General features: G+C 45.2%; 1 protein-coding gene across 7 annotated transcripts in view; it reads right to left on the reverse strand.

The window, feature by feature from the left end:
• Positions 1-18,524, reverse strand: part of GIT2 (GIT ArfGAP 2) — an 855,235-nt gene that overhangs the window by 294,084 nt on the left and 542,627 nt on the right. For all 7 annotated transcript variants that reach the window (XM_086943130.1, XM_086943127.1, XM_086943126.1 and 4 more), the window contains exon 12: positions 3,288-3,399. In XM_086943130.1, the coding sequence (XP_086799256.1) occupies positions 3,288-3,399 (112 nt within the window). The remainder of the gene's footprint in view (positions 1-3,287; positions 3,400-18,524) is intronic.

Raw genomic sequence — 18,524 nt, forward strand, 5'->3', positions numbered from 1 at the left:
TGACACCTTGTTTCGTGTCTGAAATGACAGGCTCTCCTCATGAGAAATAAACTCTGTTCTTGTGATTCCTGCTCCCAGCGCCCGTCTCTTTATTTGGTAACTATTCAGAATGGGAACTAAGAGGCGACTTGCGCCAGCAGCCATACGGGCATCGATACTAGTATGTCGCTCTCTTTTTCTACACTAGGGCCTAGACCCAGCCTGGCCCTTGGGCGCCGGAGCCGACTGCTGGCCTCCTCTGCCCTTCTGGCGCTTCTGGAACGGCTTACAGAACTGTTGTTGGTGTTGCGACTGTCCCGAAGCCTGGCCACGTCCACGGCCTTGCCCACCGAACCGCCGTTGGAAAGGGCGATACGTCTTCTTGGTCTCTTTAGGCTTCTCCAGGCCCACAGCCGTGAGCGTCTCGGCCTCCGCCTTCATGCGGGCCATCTCATCGTCCGCATGCTTTCCGAAGAGGGTCTCGCCGGAGAATGGTAGGTTGGCCACCCTCTGCTGTGCGTCCGGTTTCAGGGACGTAAGCCGGAGCCATGCGTGGCGTCGTTGGTTGACTCCATGGCAAAACCCATGAGCAGCCAACAGGGAAGAGTCCGCTGCAGCGCTGATAATCTGGTTCGCCACCAGCATCCCTTCATTCAGCACTTCCTGGAAGTCCTCACGCTTCTCGCGAGGTAAGTGCTCCGCAAATCTCTCGAGGGAGTCCCAGAGGGCGCGGTCGTATCGGCCCAACAGCGCCGTGGCACTCGCAGCTTTAATGGAGGTAGCGGAAGTTCCACAGACTTTCCTCCCCGCCGAATCCATCCATCTGGACTCCTTATCCGGGGGAACCTTGGACAACGGGGTGGTGGCATGTTGTTTGCGGGCCGCCGTCACAATTACAGAGTCCAGAGGGGGTTCCGTTCTCAGAAAGGCCGGATCCGAATCGGGAGCCCGGAACTTTTTCAGCAACCTCGATGGAGCCGCCTTCGTCACCGCAGGGGTGAGAAAAAGGGCCAAAGCCGGTTCCTCCAGGCCCGGCACCAGAGAGGAGAGGACGAGACAGGTGTTTTTGATGCAATGTCTCAAAAATGACTGAAGTTTTAGGAGTAGGCACCGTCAAGGATATGCCCAACTTCGCAGCGCCCCTTAAAAGGACGTCATGGAACGCCACCAGGTCATCAATCGGGGACACCCTCGTGTCCAGTGACTCCGACAAGGTAGGAGAATAGTCCCTGGTACCAGAGGACCTTGTGTGGGAGCGAGATTCGCGCCTCCTATGGCGGCGTCTCGACCTCGTGGACGATCTGTGTCGCGATCTCTCCCTTCTCCCAGAGCGAGAGCGAGACCTGCCAGCCGGTGGCCGCTCCACCGGTTTCCGTGGCGGGGTCTTCCTTGGCTCCTCTCGGGGTTTCGGTTTTGGAGTCCCCTTAGGAGGTACAGGTAAAGACGGCAGCGAAGTGGACCTCGGCGGAGGAATCTTCGGCTGCGGGGCGGGCCCATGCGGAGGGACAGGAGGTGGTGGTGGGTCGCCTGAAGGAAGTGGAGGTTTGGGTGGAGGATCCTCTTTAGGAACAGGAGGAGTCGTCGGCGACCGAGGCCGAGATGGCGTGTACACCTCTGAGTACACCGAGCCCGGTGACCCCTTAGGCGAAGGGGGCTGAGATCCAGCCCCTTCAGCAGGTGATCGCTTCCTCTTGCGTCCTCCACTGGAAGCAGCGTGACTTCTGGGACTAGAATCCCTCTTGCGCCGTTTTGGAGAGGCTGAATGACTTCCAGACGCCGACCTCTTCCTGCTCGACGCCGAGCGTCGTTTTTCTGGCGTCGAACGCCGCCTCCGCGACGTCGACCCTCTCTTTCTCGACGTCGAACGCCGACCCCTCGACGTCGACCTCTTCCTCCGTGCCGTCGTACGCCGCCTCCGCGACGTCGAGCGTTCCGTCCTCGACGACGAGCGTCGCCGTCTCCGTCTTGATGCTCTCGACGTCGAGGAGCCCCTCGACGTCGACCGGTGCCTCGACGGCGATCGACGGTGTCGCCTCGACGGCGAGCGTCGATGCTTGTCACTTCGCCTTCGGCGTCGACAGGAAGACCTTGACGTCGACGAAGACGATGACGTCGACGGTGGCTTCGACAGCGACTTCTCCATGATCTTCGACGTCGAGCCGTCACGCCGTCTCGACCCGGAGCCCCGGGGAGAAGGGGAGCACACCGCCGTCATCCCTCTCGACGTCGTCAATGCAATCGACGTCGACGGAGACCGGGACCGTTTGCTGGACTTCCTGCCTCTGGGGAGCCCCCCAGAGGCCTCAGCAGAGGCAGAGGGAACCTTCCCAGCCTGCCCAGACCCACCTGCAGCCTGCAGACGCCTCTCCTCAAGGCCAGAAAGCCTGATATTCATCCTGTCCCTCAGAGTCCGAGCAGTAAACTGCTGGCAGATGACAGTCCTCAGGGACATGATCTTCAGGGAGGCAAACGATGCAGACATCATGGGGATCACTCTTGGCCTTCTTCCTCCCACATGCTGGACACTTATCAAAAAGGCCAGGCATTTTAGAGCCCTAAAACGCCTGAAACAGCACACAAAAGAGAAAGAGAACACCAAGAAAGTAAACTGAAACACTTTTAGAACACAAAAGTGCCAAAATAACCAATAAACCCTTGAAACAAGGGAGACCTCAATACCAGGGTCCTGTAAGCAGGAGCCGGAAAAAAGAACTGAAAGTAGAGGGACCTGCTATGCATTCTGGGATACTGGGAGAAAGTTCTAGAAGGCTCTCTTAAAGGCACAGTATCCTATTTAAGCCACATAATGGCAGCCTATGGGGCTTGTCTGTCCATGCCTTCCTCTCTATCATTCCAGAGTCTTTTTGATGGTGGAGGCAAGTTTCTCTATGGTAGAAACTGGGCTGGCTGTATTATGTGTGGTGTTATTTGGTGGAATTTCTAGTTGAAGTACTGGACAGTGTAGCCTGTGGATATAGGCTGCATTATTTGTCTTTAAATTCTCTCTTAAGTGTCTTTGCAGTTTCTGCATGATTTTGACAACTTAAGAGATTATTTTTGATTGCCGGGGTCCACGCACATAGGCGGGACTATTCACTAGATTATGACTATACACAGAGATCCCCTACTACAGAAGAGTGCTTCGTGTGAAAACTCTGTAAGAGAACCACTGATGAAAATGAGTATTCTAGACACACAATAAATAAAGGATTTTCTATAGTGCCAGTCAAGCAAACACTACGTCAACAACACTACCACATCAAAAAAGAGGTTTATCAGAAGAATTAGTATACATATTTATGTTTTACCTTTCGAACCATTGATAGAATTTCCTTGTTGTCTTCGCTTAGCATCACTCAAAATGTCTATAACTAATGTAGCAAATTCATGAGCATTGAAGCGAGCAAGTTTTTGCCTTCCCTGAAATACAAAACATGATGCAACACACATTAGTATATTTATATACTAACAATGATTATTATTTTGTAAATACGTGTGTCTCAGTTCACACATGTAGCTCGATATAAGCAATGTACGTTCTGAATACCCATTCTTAGGTTACCAGCAGCTTTTCACAAAATAGTATAAACTCTATGTTAAGAACCACAGAAAAAAGGGTGCCTGAAAGTTGCTAATGAACTACTTGTCCAGCACTAAATATTTCATAGATTCATATGTTTGGTTTATTCCTAGTTATCTAGTTGGAGGTCTCGCAGTCACCTTGCAAAAGCAATATGAGGGCATAACAGGACCTTAAAGGACTTAAAATATTAATACTGTAGGGCATGGCATGCCTGCTGAAGATAGTGGTTGCAACTCTGTGAGCTCCCCTCCGGAGCGCCGCACATCAGATATTTCTCCGACTCAAGGATGAAATGCATTTTTGGACTATGCTGATGGTGGGCAAGAAGGTGGTGTTTTTGCTCCCCTTGGCAGAGCGGCCTAGCCCTGCCTCTCAGGGACCTGAGGCAGAACGTCATGGGCCAGGGGGTGGGAGTAGCACCGTCGGGTAGAGGCAAGCGTGCAACTTGCCGTTTGCTGCCTTATAAAACTTGCCCCCCCCCTCCCCCGACCAGGTGTGCAGTACAACCCTAGACTGACCGCTTGTGCGCTCGGGATCTCAAGACCCAGAACTCCCTAAACACCTGAGCTCCCCCAGCGTAGAGGGACCAAGTGTCGAGACAATATCACTGTAGCCCTTGCAGAGGGGTGTTGTTGCAACCTGGAGAGGGGATCTAGACAGGGCATGTGGGGCTCTGCCTGAAGGGCTGGAGTTGGGCCATTTAACAATGAGTGAGTGGCGGTCTACTCTGTGATATAGAATGGTGTCACATGAAAAAACAGAGCGGTAATAGTGGAAAGAAATCACACCTCCAATTCAAGATACACAATTTATTGGGCATAAGAGTAAATGCTGAGTATGTACTATGCATTAGTTAAAGAGATGGTGCTTAAGAGGTAGTTCCACACCCTACTACCAACGGTATGAATGCACATTGGACCAAGGACTCAATGTGCCAATATACCAGTAAGAAATATCACAGCATTCCACTTATAGTATAAACAGAGCAAGTAAAATCCACCCAATCGGGTTTTGTCTTTAAAGCTAGACATTTTCTTTGGCATAGAAAAAAATGTAGTTCAAGTGTTTTCAATTAAAATCTTCTTCCACAGGCCATATCCATTGAGCTTTCAAAACATTGATGAACAGGTTATATCCATCCAGGTTTCAATACATTGAGGACAGCAGACACGTGTTTCGTCACAGCAACTTTTTCAAGGCTGAATAATAATAAACAGATATTGAGAAACAGAAAAAGGTACACAATGTAGAGTGTAGGATAAGCCTCTAATGGTGCTTAACCATGATTTGTAGTGATTGAAACTGTTGTGAAAAGTGTCCGAAAGTGCGTCAGAATAAAAGCATGTCAGGAAAAAACAAGACCAGAGATCAAGCCACATGTATTATAAGGAACCATAAAGTGCAGTGAAAAGAGCCCTTATGCATAGTATTCATAATTGAGGGATACCAGTGATCTCCTTAACCCCTTGCATGCTTTTGTCGGCCAACAGCCGTCGCACGCACTACCTTCGAAGTACTGCGCACGTCAGTTGGCCGACGCGGCTCCGCCCACTCCGCTAAACCGCTGCTAACAAACTTGAGGATATAGAGTGGGTAGAGGACTTTAAATTTGTTACACTGGATGTCTGTTCTTTATACACTAGCGTACCGTTTGGAGGAATGGATATAATCCCTGGTATCTACTATCTCAGAGGGATGCCACACTCTTTGAACATATAGAGATGTTACTGGATTTGACACTTTTCATTTTGGAGAACAATGTTTTCCTACATCATGGAAATTGGTACAGACAAGCTAGGAGCGTTACTTTTGGTTCGAATTTTCCCCATCATATGGGAACCTGTATATGGGCATTTTTTTAACAACATCTATGGGCGGCCAGCCCACCAGAAGTCATCAAACGCATCATTTACTGAGGTCACTACATAGATGAAACACAGTTAGACACACTCCTACAGCATCTCAACATTATTTCGTTTAATCTACAGTTTTCTCATCAAACAAATGAGGGAAATAGATTTTCTTGATGTAGTGGGTTATGTTGCAATTCTCTCTGCGATCTCTTGGTAGGTCGTCAACAAACTCCTGCAATTAGTCCTATAAGGCTTTGCCATACCTGCCTAGCAGGGCAGATGCATTTGCTGCTTTCATGGTGATGGCAGCTTTTCCATGTATCTTGCATCCCGCTGAATCAAGCTTCTTACTCTTATTCTTCTTACTCTACTTGCATGGTGGAAATGTGGATGAACGAATAGTGAAATCAAAAGGTAGAGTTAGTGTCTCTATCACATTGATGTTAAGACAATGGATAGGCTGTCTCTCTATTTTAATTGGCTCTGATAGCCTATACCCAAGTTCCCTGGTAGCGCTGCCAATGTAAACTCTGCCACATGTGCACACAATGGCTTATACTACATAGGTTGTCCGGCAGTTGATAAATGTATAATACCTCTTGAAGTCCTAAGATAAACACAAGAAAGTGGTTGTTTCATGTAGTTTTTAATTCCGTCTTCATGAATGAGCACGTTATGCGATATTGACGATGGTTATGTTTTTGCCTTAGACAATGTATTTATGTGATTGTTATTATGACTGTTATTAAGTTTTCTATATTTTTGTTCTGTATGTCTTAACAGAAAAAGTCCCTATGTGGTGGGACGAAACGCGTTGGCTGTAAGCTTGTCTGTCTTTAATGTGAAACGACTATTAAAGAAAGAATGTGAAGAATATATCTGATGCTTCATTTGGGTTTTCTCTTGGATATAAAGTTACTTTGATTGAATTATTGACACTGAGAATAAGGTGACTTCAACAATAATATTTCTTTGATGAATTACTCAATTTAGACAAAGCTCCATCTTTTATAGTTTTTCTATACTTCCGTGGCATGTTAATGGGCTACATAATAAAATGAAAAGTGACAGAACTACAATTCGCAGAGTATCAATTCCTTGAAGATCCACTGTTACAGGAAGCATACCCCCCGGGGAAATCATTCTTTCTTATTGCTTTGACCCAGCTAAACCAAACAATCTAGGTTGAGGCACTGCGTCTCAGCACTGGTTGGCTTTTGGATGCTGACTGTCTCTTCCATTAGAGATTATATTTTTGACTACTTCGACATTAATACACCATTAATGGAACCATCAAAGATTCTGTGAAGAGCATTTAAAGCAGTGATTCATGTCAGGCCGTCTCACACGTCAAGCAGAAATAAGTAAAGCGCAAATGTGACAATGTCGCTCTAGAAACCAAGGTGAAGGAGCTCAAGCAACAAAGTCAGCTGTCCAAAGAGGAGGTACAGTTGAGGCAGCTGGCCTCTGCTCAACAGCAATTAAAATATTTGTCTCAAGCCACAGCATGGCTCAAACTAAACTTGGATAAAACCGAGATAGTCCTCACCAAGAATAAGATTGCCTGCTGGAATCCCACAGGGTGGCCCAGTGAGATGAGCTCTCCCCCCCACTCCTAAAAAGGCAGTGTAAATGCTTGGGGGTGATTATGGATGAGGATTTCGTACTTAAACAGCAGGTAAGTGCAGTGACATCGGCCTGTTTTCTGCAACTGCGCCGGATTCAAAAAGATTAGAACATTTCTTACGAGGGAGGCCCTGGTCCAAGTAATCATGACTTTGGTTTTGTCCAAAATTGATTACACAAAGTATCTAGACCTCCCAAAATTCCTTTTGCGCAAGCTTCAGTTAATTCAAAATCAGGCCGATAGTTCACCTGCCCAGAGGGGACCATATTTCTCGGGTGACTAAGGACCTTCACTGACTGCCAGTTGCGCAGATATCCAGGTTCAAGGTATGCTGTATGGCATTTAAGGTGTTACATATGAGCTGCCCGGCCTTCGTGAAAGCTCGGATTGTTAAATACTGTCCAACAAGAGAACTGAGATCCAGCTCCCTCCACCACCTGGTTACCCCCACTTATAAGAAACATAGGATTGGAGGTCGCAGGTTCTATGTCACGATCCCTCAAGTATGGAACACACTTCCCCTGGAGATTAGGCATTCCTCCAACTATATGAAATTTAGGCAACTCCTGAAGACTTGGCTGTTTATAAAGGCTTACCAGTAACAAGTGTTTTATGACATATCAGTGCCAAGAGACTTTCCGGTGAACGTGGGCTCTAGAAATATTCAATAACATAACATTTGTGCAACTCTGGGGATAAATTTGGAAAGGATTATGTTACTTACCCTGTAAGCATCTGTTCTTGGCATGTAGAACTGTAGATTCACATGCTTTGGGAACTCCTGCCATCTAGTGTTGGGTCTGGATATTTGCAAGTTGTTTTTCTTCGAAGAAGTCTTTCCCCAGTCACGAGGTAAGGGGACTCCTCCTTTTGGTGACAGTGTGCATGGGCATCAACTCCATCGTTAGATTATTTTCCCACAAGAGACTGAGAATGGAGTAAGTAAGTATACTGTAGAGATGTATATGCATATGTAGTGTGAATAATAATAACTGCAAAAACCTCAGGTGTCAGAGGAGGAGGAAAGGCACATGTGAATCTACAGCTATACATGCCAAGAACAGATGCTTACATGGTAACAATCCATTTGAGGCATGTGTGCTGTAGATGCACATGCTTTGTATAGACTGTTCCCATGAGGCACAGGGTCAATACTGATTTGCATATAGCTGGGTCTGATCTGAGGTGGTGGAGTGAAGTAGAGAATGATGATGGATTCAACCCAGATTTGTGACTGGGGGTGAGTGTATGAAAAGTTTCAGCGCTCCGTCCATCATCTCCTTGCGTTTGCTTTGTTCATTTAAGTTGGCAGGGTATGCCCAGACGCGGGTTCCTTGCTCACTTTGCCACTGGATTCAAGCAAGCCTGGCTGATGAAGGGTGTTTCCCAGAAACCGGTCCCAGGATGCTTGTTTCCGGTTCAGGGAAGACCGGGCTTGGCAGTTCATGCTGGACTGTTCCCATGAGGCACAGCGCCAAGACTAATTTGCATATAGCTGGGTCTTAACTGAAGTGGCGGAGTGAGCTAAAGAATGATGATGGATTCAACCCAGATCTGTGACTGGGGATGAGTGTCTGAAACGTTACAGCGCTCTGTCCATCATCTTGTGTTTGCTTTGTATAGACTATATAGCAATACTACTCAAAGCGGTGGCTACCCCGGGATGTTGCAGTTGTCTGAAAGAGTGTCTTTAGCACTGCCTGTCCTACATTAGCTTGTTGACGTGCTAAGACATCCACACAATAATGTTTCGTAAATGTGTGTGGTGTGGACCATGTAGCTGCTTTGCATATATCAGCTATGGGAATGTTACCTAAAAGCCACAGATGCTCCAATTTTTAAGTAGAATGTGCTCTAGGAGGAATAGTTAAAGTTATTTTAGCTTTAAGATAACAAGTTTGAATGCATTTGACTATCCACATAGAAATCCCAGATTTCGAACTAGGATTTTCTTGATGAGGTGGAGCAAACGCACCCAGGCGCTGTGTAAAATGAGCGAAAAAGTCTTGCAGTTAAGTCATCAGTAGTGCATCGTGTTGCTATGATTTAATGATATAAGTTCAAATATTGGAGCCAATGTGATATTTTACCTGTTATGCCAATGTTGTGTTGCAAGCAGTCTAATTCTATGTTCATCAGGTTAACAATTCCATACTAAAAAACACCAGACCTGACTGTTATGCATTAATGTTTAATTTAGAGATTTTTCACTGGTATCTTAGCCCAGGTGCCATAATTGTTTTGAAATGCAAATACACTATAATTGTAATATCTGAATTGCTAGGGAATATCATACTTTTTGAAAAATCAATAAAACACATTTAAACAAAATGAGATGGAGCAAACGCAACAAAAATTTGTTTTGTCTTACGAAAACCGTTTGTCCTATAGTATAGTAGAGCGCTTCTAACATCAAGCGTGTGTAGAGGTCTTTCTGCTACTGAATCAGGCTGAGGAAAGAACAGAGGTATCTGAACTGACTGATTTATATGAAAAGCAGAAACTATTTTTGGGAGGAATTTAGGATTTTTACGGAGAACCACTATATCTTTGTGTCAGGTTCTTCCAAGGTTAATGCCAGTAACTCACCAACGTGCCTGAGTGAAGTGACAGCGATTAGGAAGGCAATTTTCCAAGAAAGAAATTATAACTGACACCTATGTAATGGTTCAAATGGTGGACCCATAAGCCTTGTAAGAACAATGTTATGGCTCCAGGCAGGTGCAGGTGGTACCCTGGGTGGTATTATTCTTTTTAGCCCTTCTATAAAAGCTTTAGTAACTGGAACTTTGAATAAGGACAAATGTTGTCTGTTTTGCAGATATGCAGCTACTGCTGCAAGGTGTAGTCGAATGAATGTGTAGTCTCAGCCTACTCGTTGCAGATGCAAAAGATAACAAATATTTTGTATAGATGCATCTAGCGAATCAATTTTGTTATTACAGTATATAACACACCTTTTACATTTTGCTGCATAACCTGCTCTAGTGGTAGGTTTCCTTGCTTCTTTAAAAATTGTTATCAACATGGTGGTAGATTTAGGTATCCAAACTCTATGACTTCAGGAGCCAGATCGCTAGGTTGAGCTCCATGGGGTTTGGATGTCTGATTTCTCCATGGTTCTGTATGAGAAGTTTGGAGGTGAGATGCAATTTTGGGTGTGGACCGACTGACAGTTCTAGTAGTGTGGTGAACCACGGTTGACGAGCCCAGGTGGGAGCCACTAGAATCAGTGTGAGTGATTTCTGCCTGAGTTTCCAAAGCAGAAATGGTAGGAGAGGGCAAGGCGGTAGTGGAAGCAAATATTCTTGACCCGTTCATCTGTAGGGCATTGCCATTGGATACAGGGTGTGAGTATCTGGATGCGAAGTTTGGGCATTTTTAGTTCTGTACTGATGCAAAGAGGTCTATTTGTGGGAATCCCAATTTCTGGAAGTATGGGCGGAGAACTTGGGGATCAATTTATTATTTGTGTATTTGTTGCTGCATTCTGCCGAGGAGGTTGGCTAACCGACTGTTTATTTTTGGAAGTTGTTCTGCCAGAAGATGAATTTTGTGATGTGTTGCTCAATGCCAAATGGTCTGACAGAGGCGTGGCATCTGTAGTGTGTGTGTGTCCCCCCTCCCGTTTTTGTACACAGCACATTGCTGTCATATTGTCCATCCAGACTAAGACAACTTTCCCTACTAGGTGAGGCTGAAACGCTTTCAGTGCTAGTTGAACTGCTAGAAAGTTCCAAGTAATTGATGTGGAGACTTTTGTATTTGGTGCCCTATAAACCATGAATAGTCATATACTGGAGATGGCCACCCCAACCTGTGAGAGATACATCAGCTGTTAGTACAACTTGTGGAATAGGGTAGACAAGCAGCCTCCCTTTTGTTGTTTTGTGTATTCCGCCACTGCAGAGAGCCAACACTAGATCTGTTAATTGACCCTGTGCTTGATTCCACTGTTGTGCTAGACATTCTTGAAGGGGGCACAAGTGTAACCTCGCATGAGGCACTATGTGAATGCATGATGCCATCATTCCTAACAACTGCATGAAAGTTCACTGGTAGGTGCTGGTTTAACTGAAACCGCAGTAAGATTCTCAGAAAATTTGAATACTGGCTGCACTGGGGGAAAGTCAGAGCTTTATGAGTGTTGAGCGCTACTCCCAGATACGTTTGTAGTTGTGAAGGTTGAAGATTGGATTTTTGCTCATTGACTGAATCCCAATTATCGAAGAAGGTTTTTTGTAGATTGAGTGTGTTGTAAACACTTTTCCTGTGTTTTGGCTTTGATGAGCTAATTGTCTAGGTATGGGAAGACATGGATTTACCGTCTTCTCAGATGAGCGGCTACTACCGCCAGACATTTTGTGAATACTCTGGGTACAGTAGTCACTCCGAAAGGAAGTACCTTGAATTGGAAATGCATTCCTGATATCACAAACCTGAGGTATTTGCGATGCGCAGGATGGATAGGGATATGAAAGTATGTGTCATTTAGGTCTAATGTAGACATTAAGTTGTTTGCTGTATCAGTGGAAAGACTTGTGGGAGGGTGACCATATGAAAGTGCTCTGATAGTATGTAGAGATTTAGGGGCCTAAGATCTAATATTGGTCATAGAAACCCGTCCTTTTGGGAATTCGGAAATACAGTGAATATAATCCCAATCCTCGATATTGTATTGGAACAGGTTATTTAGCTCCATTTGCTAATGGGGTTTGTACCTCCAGTTTGAGTAGTTGTAAGTGTTGTAATGACAGCTGATAATTGCAAGGTGGAATAATGGGAGGGTTGGTGGTGAGTTCTAGGCAATAACCATGTTGGATAATGTCTAATACCCATTTGTCCGTGGTTATTGCTTGCCAAATAGGAAGAAAGTACTGTTGTCTTCCCCCGTCAGGTTTAAGATGATTGGGAGATTTAGAGGTACGCGTTGACGTACCTCTTCCTCTGCCTTTGAAGTTGTTCCCTCTGTAGCCTCCTCTATAGAAACCCCAGGGTGAAGAGGGATGTGGGTTGGCTTTACAGGAGGAAGTATTGGGATTGGAGGTATAACTTTTGGATCCTCTTCTATAAAATGAGCGATGAAAGGAGCCTCTACTGGATAGTGACTGCAAGGCTCCCATACATTTTGTCACTTCTGTGTCTTTTTCATTTTCTCAAGTGGCACATCTACTTGAGGCCCAAAAAGGCGTTCCTTTTTAAAAGGGACATTTAAAATAATGTGTTGAACCTCTGGCTTAAATCCAGAAATAAGCCATGCATGCCTACAGAGGAGAATGCTGGTATTATTCCCTCTTGCTGCAGTGTCAAAAGCATCTAATGCACATCGAACAGAAGAATTCAATATCAATTTTCCTTCCACCACTAGTTCTTACCCCCTCTCTTTATGTGCCTCTGGGAGGTATTGTAGAATGTCCTCCATTTCATCCCAGTGAGCTCTATCATATCTTGCTAAAAGAGCCTCTGTGATAGTAATGAGCCACTGGTTGGCACATTGCGCAGCTATTCTCTTGCCAGATGCATCAAGTAATTTAGACTCCTTATCTGGAGGAGGTGCATCTGCGGTTGTTTGTGAATTAGCTCTTTTGCGAGCATTTATAACTACAAGAGAATCTAGAGGCAGCTGCCCTTTAATAACAAGCACTGGCGTTGCCAATAGGTCTCGAAGTAGGAAAGTTGGAGCTATTGGTTTTGTAAATGACAAAGCCCTTTATGTTTTTAAAATGAAAACAAAAATAAAAGGCATGGTTATTTGCAATTGTAATAGCTCCAACTTTCCTACTGCGAGACCTATTGGCAACGCCAGCGCTTGTTTTTTCTGCCCCTTTTCCCCGACGAGCCTGTCTGGAGGAGGAGGGGAGAGTTACCTGGCGTGCCCCGGTGAGGAAGGGACACGTGCTGTGCAGCAGCCGTCCCAGGGCAGGGCGACGATGCAGCAGTTTCTGAAGGGGACCTCTAGACCTCACTGCTTGGCTGGCATTTTGTGGTGTGACAGGGGGAAGATGCCATGCTGATCACCTCTAGACTTCGTGTGCCCTGCGCATGCTGTTGGGGATGGATGACCACTTGACCAGCTCACATTTGTTACCTCCTGCCGCTTATTCTCAAGTCTCGTTGGTTTCGGCCGTCTACACCGTATACATTTGAAATGCTTTGCAAATACATCTGACTTCATGGTAAATGGAGATGGCACGACGTTTCCCACTGCTTCTGCAAATTGAAACACTGTATTTAATTGGGTCCTCACCAAATATTCATGCGGTGAAGTGTGTTTCATTCTGACTACGCCTCTGCCAGCAAGAGCTTGTTTATTTATAAGTACAGTGTCCCTACTGTGCACAGCACACGCCTTCTACATTGGGTGCAGCTTGCAGATGTATTCTCGGCCTCTCGGAAGCTGCAGGAAAATGCTCTGCACAAAGGCACCTTGCCATTGTCGGACACAATTCGTGTTTGTACTGCGTGGGCGGATTGTAGATATGACTGTCAATTAAGCACATTGGACTGACGATATCACAGCACACATTTTGACAGCGATTTACGTAGAAGTTCAACCGAATGAAAGGCTTTAGGATTGACCGTATTGTTGAATAATTTGATTTGCTTGGTAGATATGGTCCTATGATTCTTTCTGCATTTACAGTTTGAATTTCAAGCCAGTGACGCCGATCTTGCCTTTCTTCATTCTTGAATAATCTGATGAGATGCTGCCTTTTAGACGATTAATGGGTAGAAGTCTACATTGCACAAAAAGTGCAAGATAGATGTGATACCAAATAAAAATAGTCTGCCTTTGTTGCAATGTCTTTTTTTCCTTGAGACACTAATAACAAATGCCTTTCTGTGTTGGTGGTTGTGCGCCAATAAAGTTAAGCAGTGTAATCGGAACGGAGCAGCAGGGAAGGAGGTGCGGGCAGGAGAAGGAGGAATAAGGGAGGAGCAGGCGTATAAAAAACCAGCGAGAAGATGAGCGGCCGGGAAACTGAAAGTACGGCCGGCCAGCCATGAATAATTAGGGGAGGAGAAGCCGCACAGCACACGCTGGGAGAAGCCCTTTGATGTGTTGTGCGGCCGTGAAAGAATGCAATTAGGAGTGAGGGAGGGAGGCTGATGCGCGTGCTTGTTTGGCCACGTGATTCACGTGAACTTAAAGAAAACCGCACAAACAAAACCCTTGGTTTGACGAGCATTTTGAGCACTTGAATTCTCGCTCCGCTCAATGGGCTTGCGCGCATTGATAGGTCGCGAGACCTAATAAAAATTGGGTCAGATGGTGGAGTTTGTCCTAGGTGTTAAAACACAGGCGCGTACTGGGTCCTCGGCATGTCTCAACATACCCTTTAGCATGGTTAAGCTTTGTGTTGTCCTATGTGTGGAACCTACTGCCTCAAATAAGAAATCTTCCTCTAGAGATTCTTTATATCGAGCAACTCCATGATAAGATGATGCTCTTAAAATCAACTCCTGGTAAGCTATGTTATCATCAGGAGGTGAAAGTATTGTAGGGTAGAGATCAGGATCATTATCTACCTGTTGAGCATAATCAATCCATGTATCTGCGGGTGGAGGACTATTATCTTCTCCTTTATCTATGTCAAGTTGTGCGTGGAGAACCCTGTGGTGCGATTTGCAGGGGATTTGAACCTGGTGATGGTACAAGTATTGGAGGGGACGGAGGAAGAGGGCTTGTAGCCATGTCCTTCCTTTTCTTCAGAGGAATTGTTGAATCTGTATCCTCTGGAACAGTTGTTTTCTGGGATGGCATTTCATCCTTGGCTACAAGGTGTCCAGCACCTGGATTAATATAGAGACGTTTGTTTGGGAGTCCAACTTATTTTTAATAATGTCCCGAATCGGTTACAGAGGTTTTTCTTTCTCTTTTGCCGCCAAAGGTTTCAGGGCCGAACTGGACCTATGTTTTTTGTCTTTCGGAGTCGAAGGTTTTGGCTCCGAAGGTGACTGTCTTGATTTGAGCCTGAGCTGCAAGGCTTGATGTGCTGTTAGAAGCAGTGTTTGAAGCAATCTCTCGGTGCCGACCATGCCCGAAGGCAGTGGTGGCCCACAAGCCTTAAGTTTAATGGGAAACAGTTTGTTGGGCAAAGGGGCTTTTTTACTCACAGACCCCTGTCCCGCTAAAAGTTCTACGGACTGTAGCTCTATCTTGAGCTCGGAGTCTGACTCATGAATGGAAAGAGCTGCTTCCTTCTCCTCTTCTTCCATCTCCTCTAGTTCAGTATCTTCTCCGAAGATATCCGGGGTGTACTCGATCTTTTGTCTCTGCAGGTCCCTTCGCCGATCCCAATGATCCCGCAAAGTCCTTTTCGACTGAAATGATCGACAGGCATCACACTCTTCTTCCTTGTGCTCCTGTGAAAGGCACAAGTTGCAGACTTTGTGCAGGTCGGCGCGCGGATACTTGAGTGGCACCGGGGACAGAATTGAAACGGAGTCCATTCCATTAGCGGTAGACTCGACAAGCGCGATGGAGTGGAAGTTGAAAGACACGGCTAGGCCCAAGGGCCACCCATGACGTCTTCCGAATCGAAGATGGAGTTTTCTAACTTTTTTCGACACGCAGGATTTAAGGAACGCATATGAAACAGTATTGACAAGGGTACAGTGTGTTGCGCACCGAGGGAACCCAGAAGAACAGTCTTGAACCAGAGCGTCTCAAACCATGTCCGAACCAGAAGGCAGAAAGAAAACAATAACAATGGAGTCAATGCCCATGCGCACTATCACCGAAATGAGGAGTCACCTTACCTCGTGACTGGGAAAGACTTCTTTGAAGAAAAACACCTTACAAACATTCAGGCCTAACACTAGATGGCAGGAGTATGCAAAGCATGTGTATCTACAACACACATGCCACGAACACTACTGTACTAGTTTGCAACTCAGGAGCGGTCAGCCAGGATAATCCCCAGACTCTGTACTGTGCGAGGTGTGAAGATCTCTGTGGGCGGTGACACAGCTAACATCTTCACAGACTATAACAATTTGCTATATGTTCAGCACCCTCCACTAGATGGCGATTGATTTATACCTTTAAATCGAGAAAATCCAAGTTGGGGCTCTCGATGCTACTGATGGCACAGACCTAAAACCTCAAATTACACTTGATAAAATTTAGGAGACCATTACCAGCATGCAGTCCGGTAAGTTTCCCAGACCACATGGTTTCCAGATTCATTTTACAAAAAAGTTCCTCTCTCACCAAACCTCTCACTGCTAATCAACAAGGCAATATAGAGGGGCTCTCTGCCAGACAACTGTGGGAGGTAACGATCGTGGTCTTCCCAAAGCAAAGTAGCCTTCTGAGTTCCAAACACAGTTTTAGATGCAGTTGGATGTTCTTGCTACAACTGCTCATTAAAATGAATTAGCCCATAATTTATGTGGTGTGAAGTGACGCTTTATAGCGACATATTGACCGATAGGCCAAGATCGGTTAGATTCTATTGAGGCAATTTCGGAGTCAAACAAGGCTGGAGCAGACGTGCCTGCTGCCGTCCCTTCCCTTTGCTCTAGTGATAGAGGCACTGGCAGAGTTGTTCAGGAGAGAGCACTAGGTTAGGGGCTTCCGGAGAAATGGACCAATAAAAGACAGCATAACTTTATATGGGGAAGATATTTGTATTTTCATGCAAGACTCTCCACCACCTGAAACAAATTAATGCATATCCTTAGGTTATTTTGAGAGGCTTCTGCATGGCCAGCAATTAGCCCAAATCAGCAACAGTACTGCTGGGGGAAAAACACTTTGGCTCTGATGATCAAACTTTCTATGCACCTCTGACTTTTTTTTAAATACTTGAGAATGTACATTCTTCCAACCATCCAGGTGAGCTTGGATCTTGCATCGAAATGTTCATTGGAATGCCCACTCATCTAACTGTTCTAGAGCTATGTACACCCCGCACACGTGTAGAATTTCAATAACTCTCATTCCCAAAACTGCTTTGGTAGAACTTCAGGACGAGGTTTGGAGGGCGTACCTGGTATCAGGAGCTACAGAAGTACAAAAACATTGATAGGGCTTGGATGCCTAATCACAAAAGGAGGTGGAGGAAGGAGACATCCCACTCCAACACAACTGGATGATGGGGGATGGATCATTGTTTCACCTTGAAGAGGGAGGTATACCTGTCCTGGGTTTGCCCACATAAACATTCTTGAATCTGTGGAGCCTATAGAGAATGTATAGCGCCTGGCAATTACCTAATTCCATGCCTGGTGTCAGAACTGTCTGTAGTGTCCACTGGGTTAGTACAAGGTTAGTCCAAGGTGAGACAGCTATCCAAATAAATACTCTCAGATGTTGGTAATTCAGAATTAATGTCTTTGCAAATGTTACTACTGATTGTAAACAAGTTATTGTTATCTTTATTTTTGCCCTTCCTCATTTGACAAGTACTTGAACATGAGGACTGGATGCTGACTATTACTGTCTTCTGATGTGTCCATGTAAAATAACATAAAAAATGTTGTATTAAAAAAAACTTTAGTAGTCCAATTGCCTTATTGCCCAAAAGACCCCAAGTCCAGTCAATTTGGGGAGTGCAGCCTGGCTGTCAACCCTGCTGGAAGCATTCTCACCTCACCTTCTACTACATGTTATGTGGAAAAGGAACCCCAGAGTTTTGCGCTATCTTCAGAAAAAGGTAAGTCAATATTTTACTTGAGATATCCCTCTAAAAGCCTTTTGTTTTAGTGCGAGAGTCTAGAGTCATACTACCTCTAGATTAGGTGAAAAATGAATATGCTCTACGATGACAGAATTGCATGGCTGTAGAAATCCAGCAGGCTATACTTTGTTTGAAAAGTGATAACGCCTTCCGAGAGGTACCATTTGACACCATTCATTAGTCTGGTTTTCTACATTTTCTATTCTTTGTAAAATTTCAGGCTTCCTTTAACATCCATAGTATGCAGTGCTATTTTTGCTACATCCTTTGGGTTTGAAATGAATGTTTTCAAAACAATAGACTCATTTAAATGAAATTTTGATTAAACTTTCTGAATGAACTGGGGGTTTGTTCTCAAAATTACTTGATCACTTCTGAACAGCATGAACGACTCATCGTGAAAGCTTGTATTACACATATTCTTATTAGACTTGACTTCAGCAAGGAAAGTGACAGCTTCCAGGAAAAAAATAATCTCTGCATTGTGAATGGGATGGAATGGGCTGTTGATTAATGGTGAGAGTACTGTATATAATCGCAAGGAAGAGGAGGATGCTTTATTAGAAGGTAGACTTTAAAAGGCCTTTTCAGAAATTCCTGGTTTCTGTTTAAACTATAAGGATGGTGTAGCAGAAGATCTTCTGAAACAAGATATTGCCACTAAGTGTACTTTAAGAGAAGAGGGGCGTGGCTAACAGCCCAAAATGCCAGACGCGTAACATGAGGGCTCCCGTACCCGGGTCTTGTGATCCACTTCAATTTCCCCTCAAAGCGCAGCCTCTAAACTCTACAGC

The sequence above is a fragment of the Lissotriton vulgaris genome, chromosome 11 (assembly GCF_964263255.1).
Source record: "Lissotriton vulgaris chromosome 11, aLisVul1.2, whole genome shotgun sequence".
NCBI classification, from domain to species: Eukaryota; Metazoa; Chordata; class Amphibia; order Caudata; family Salamandridae; genus Lissotriton; species Lissotriton vulgaris.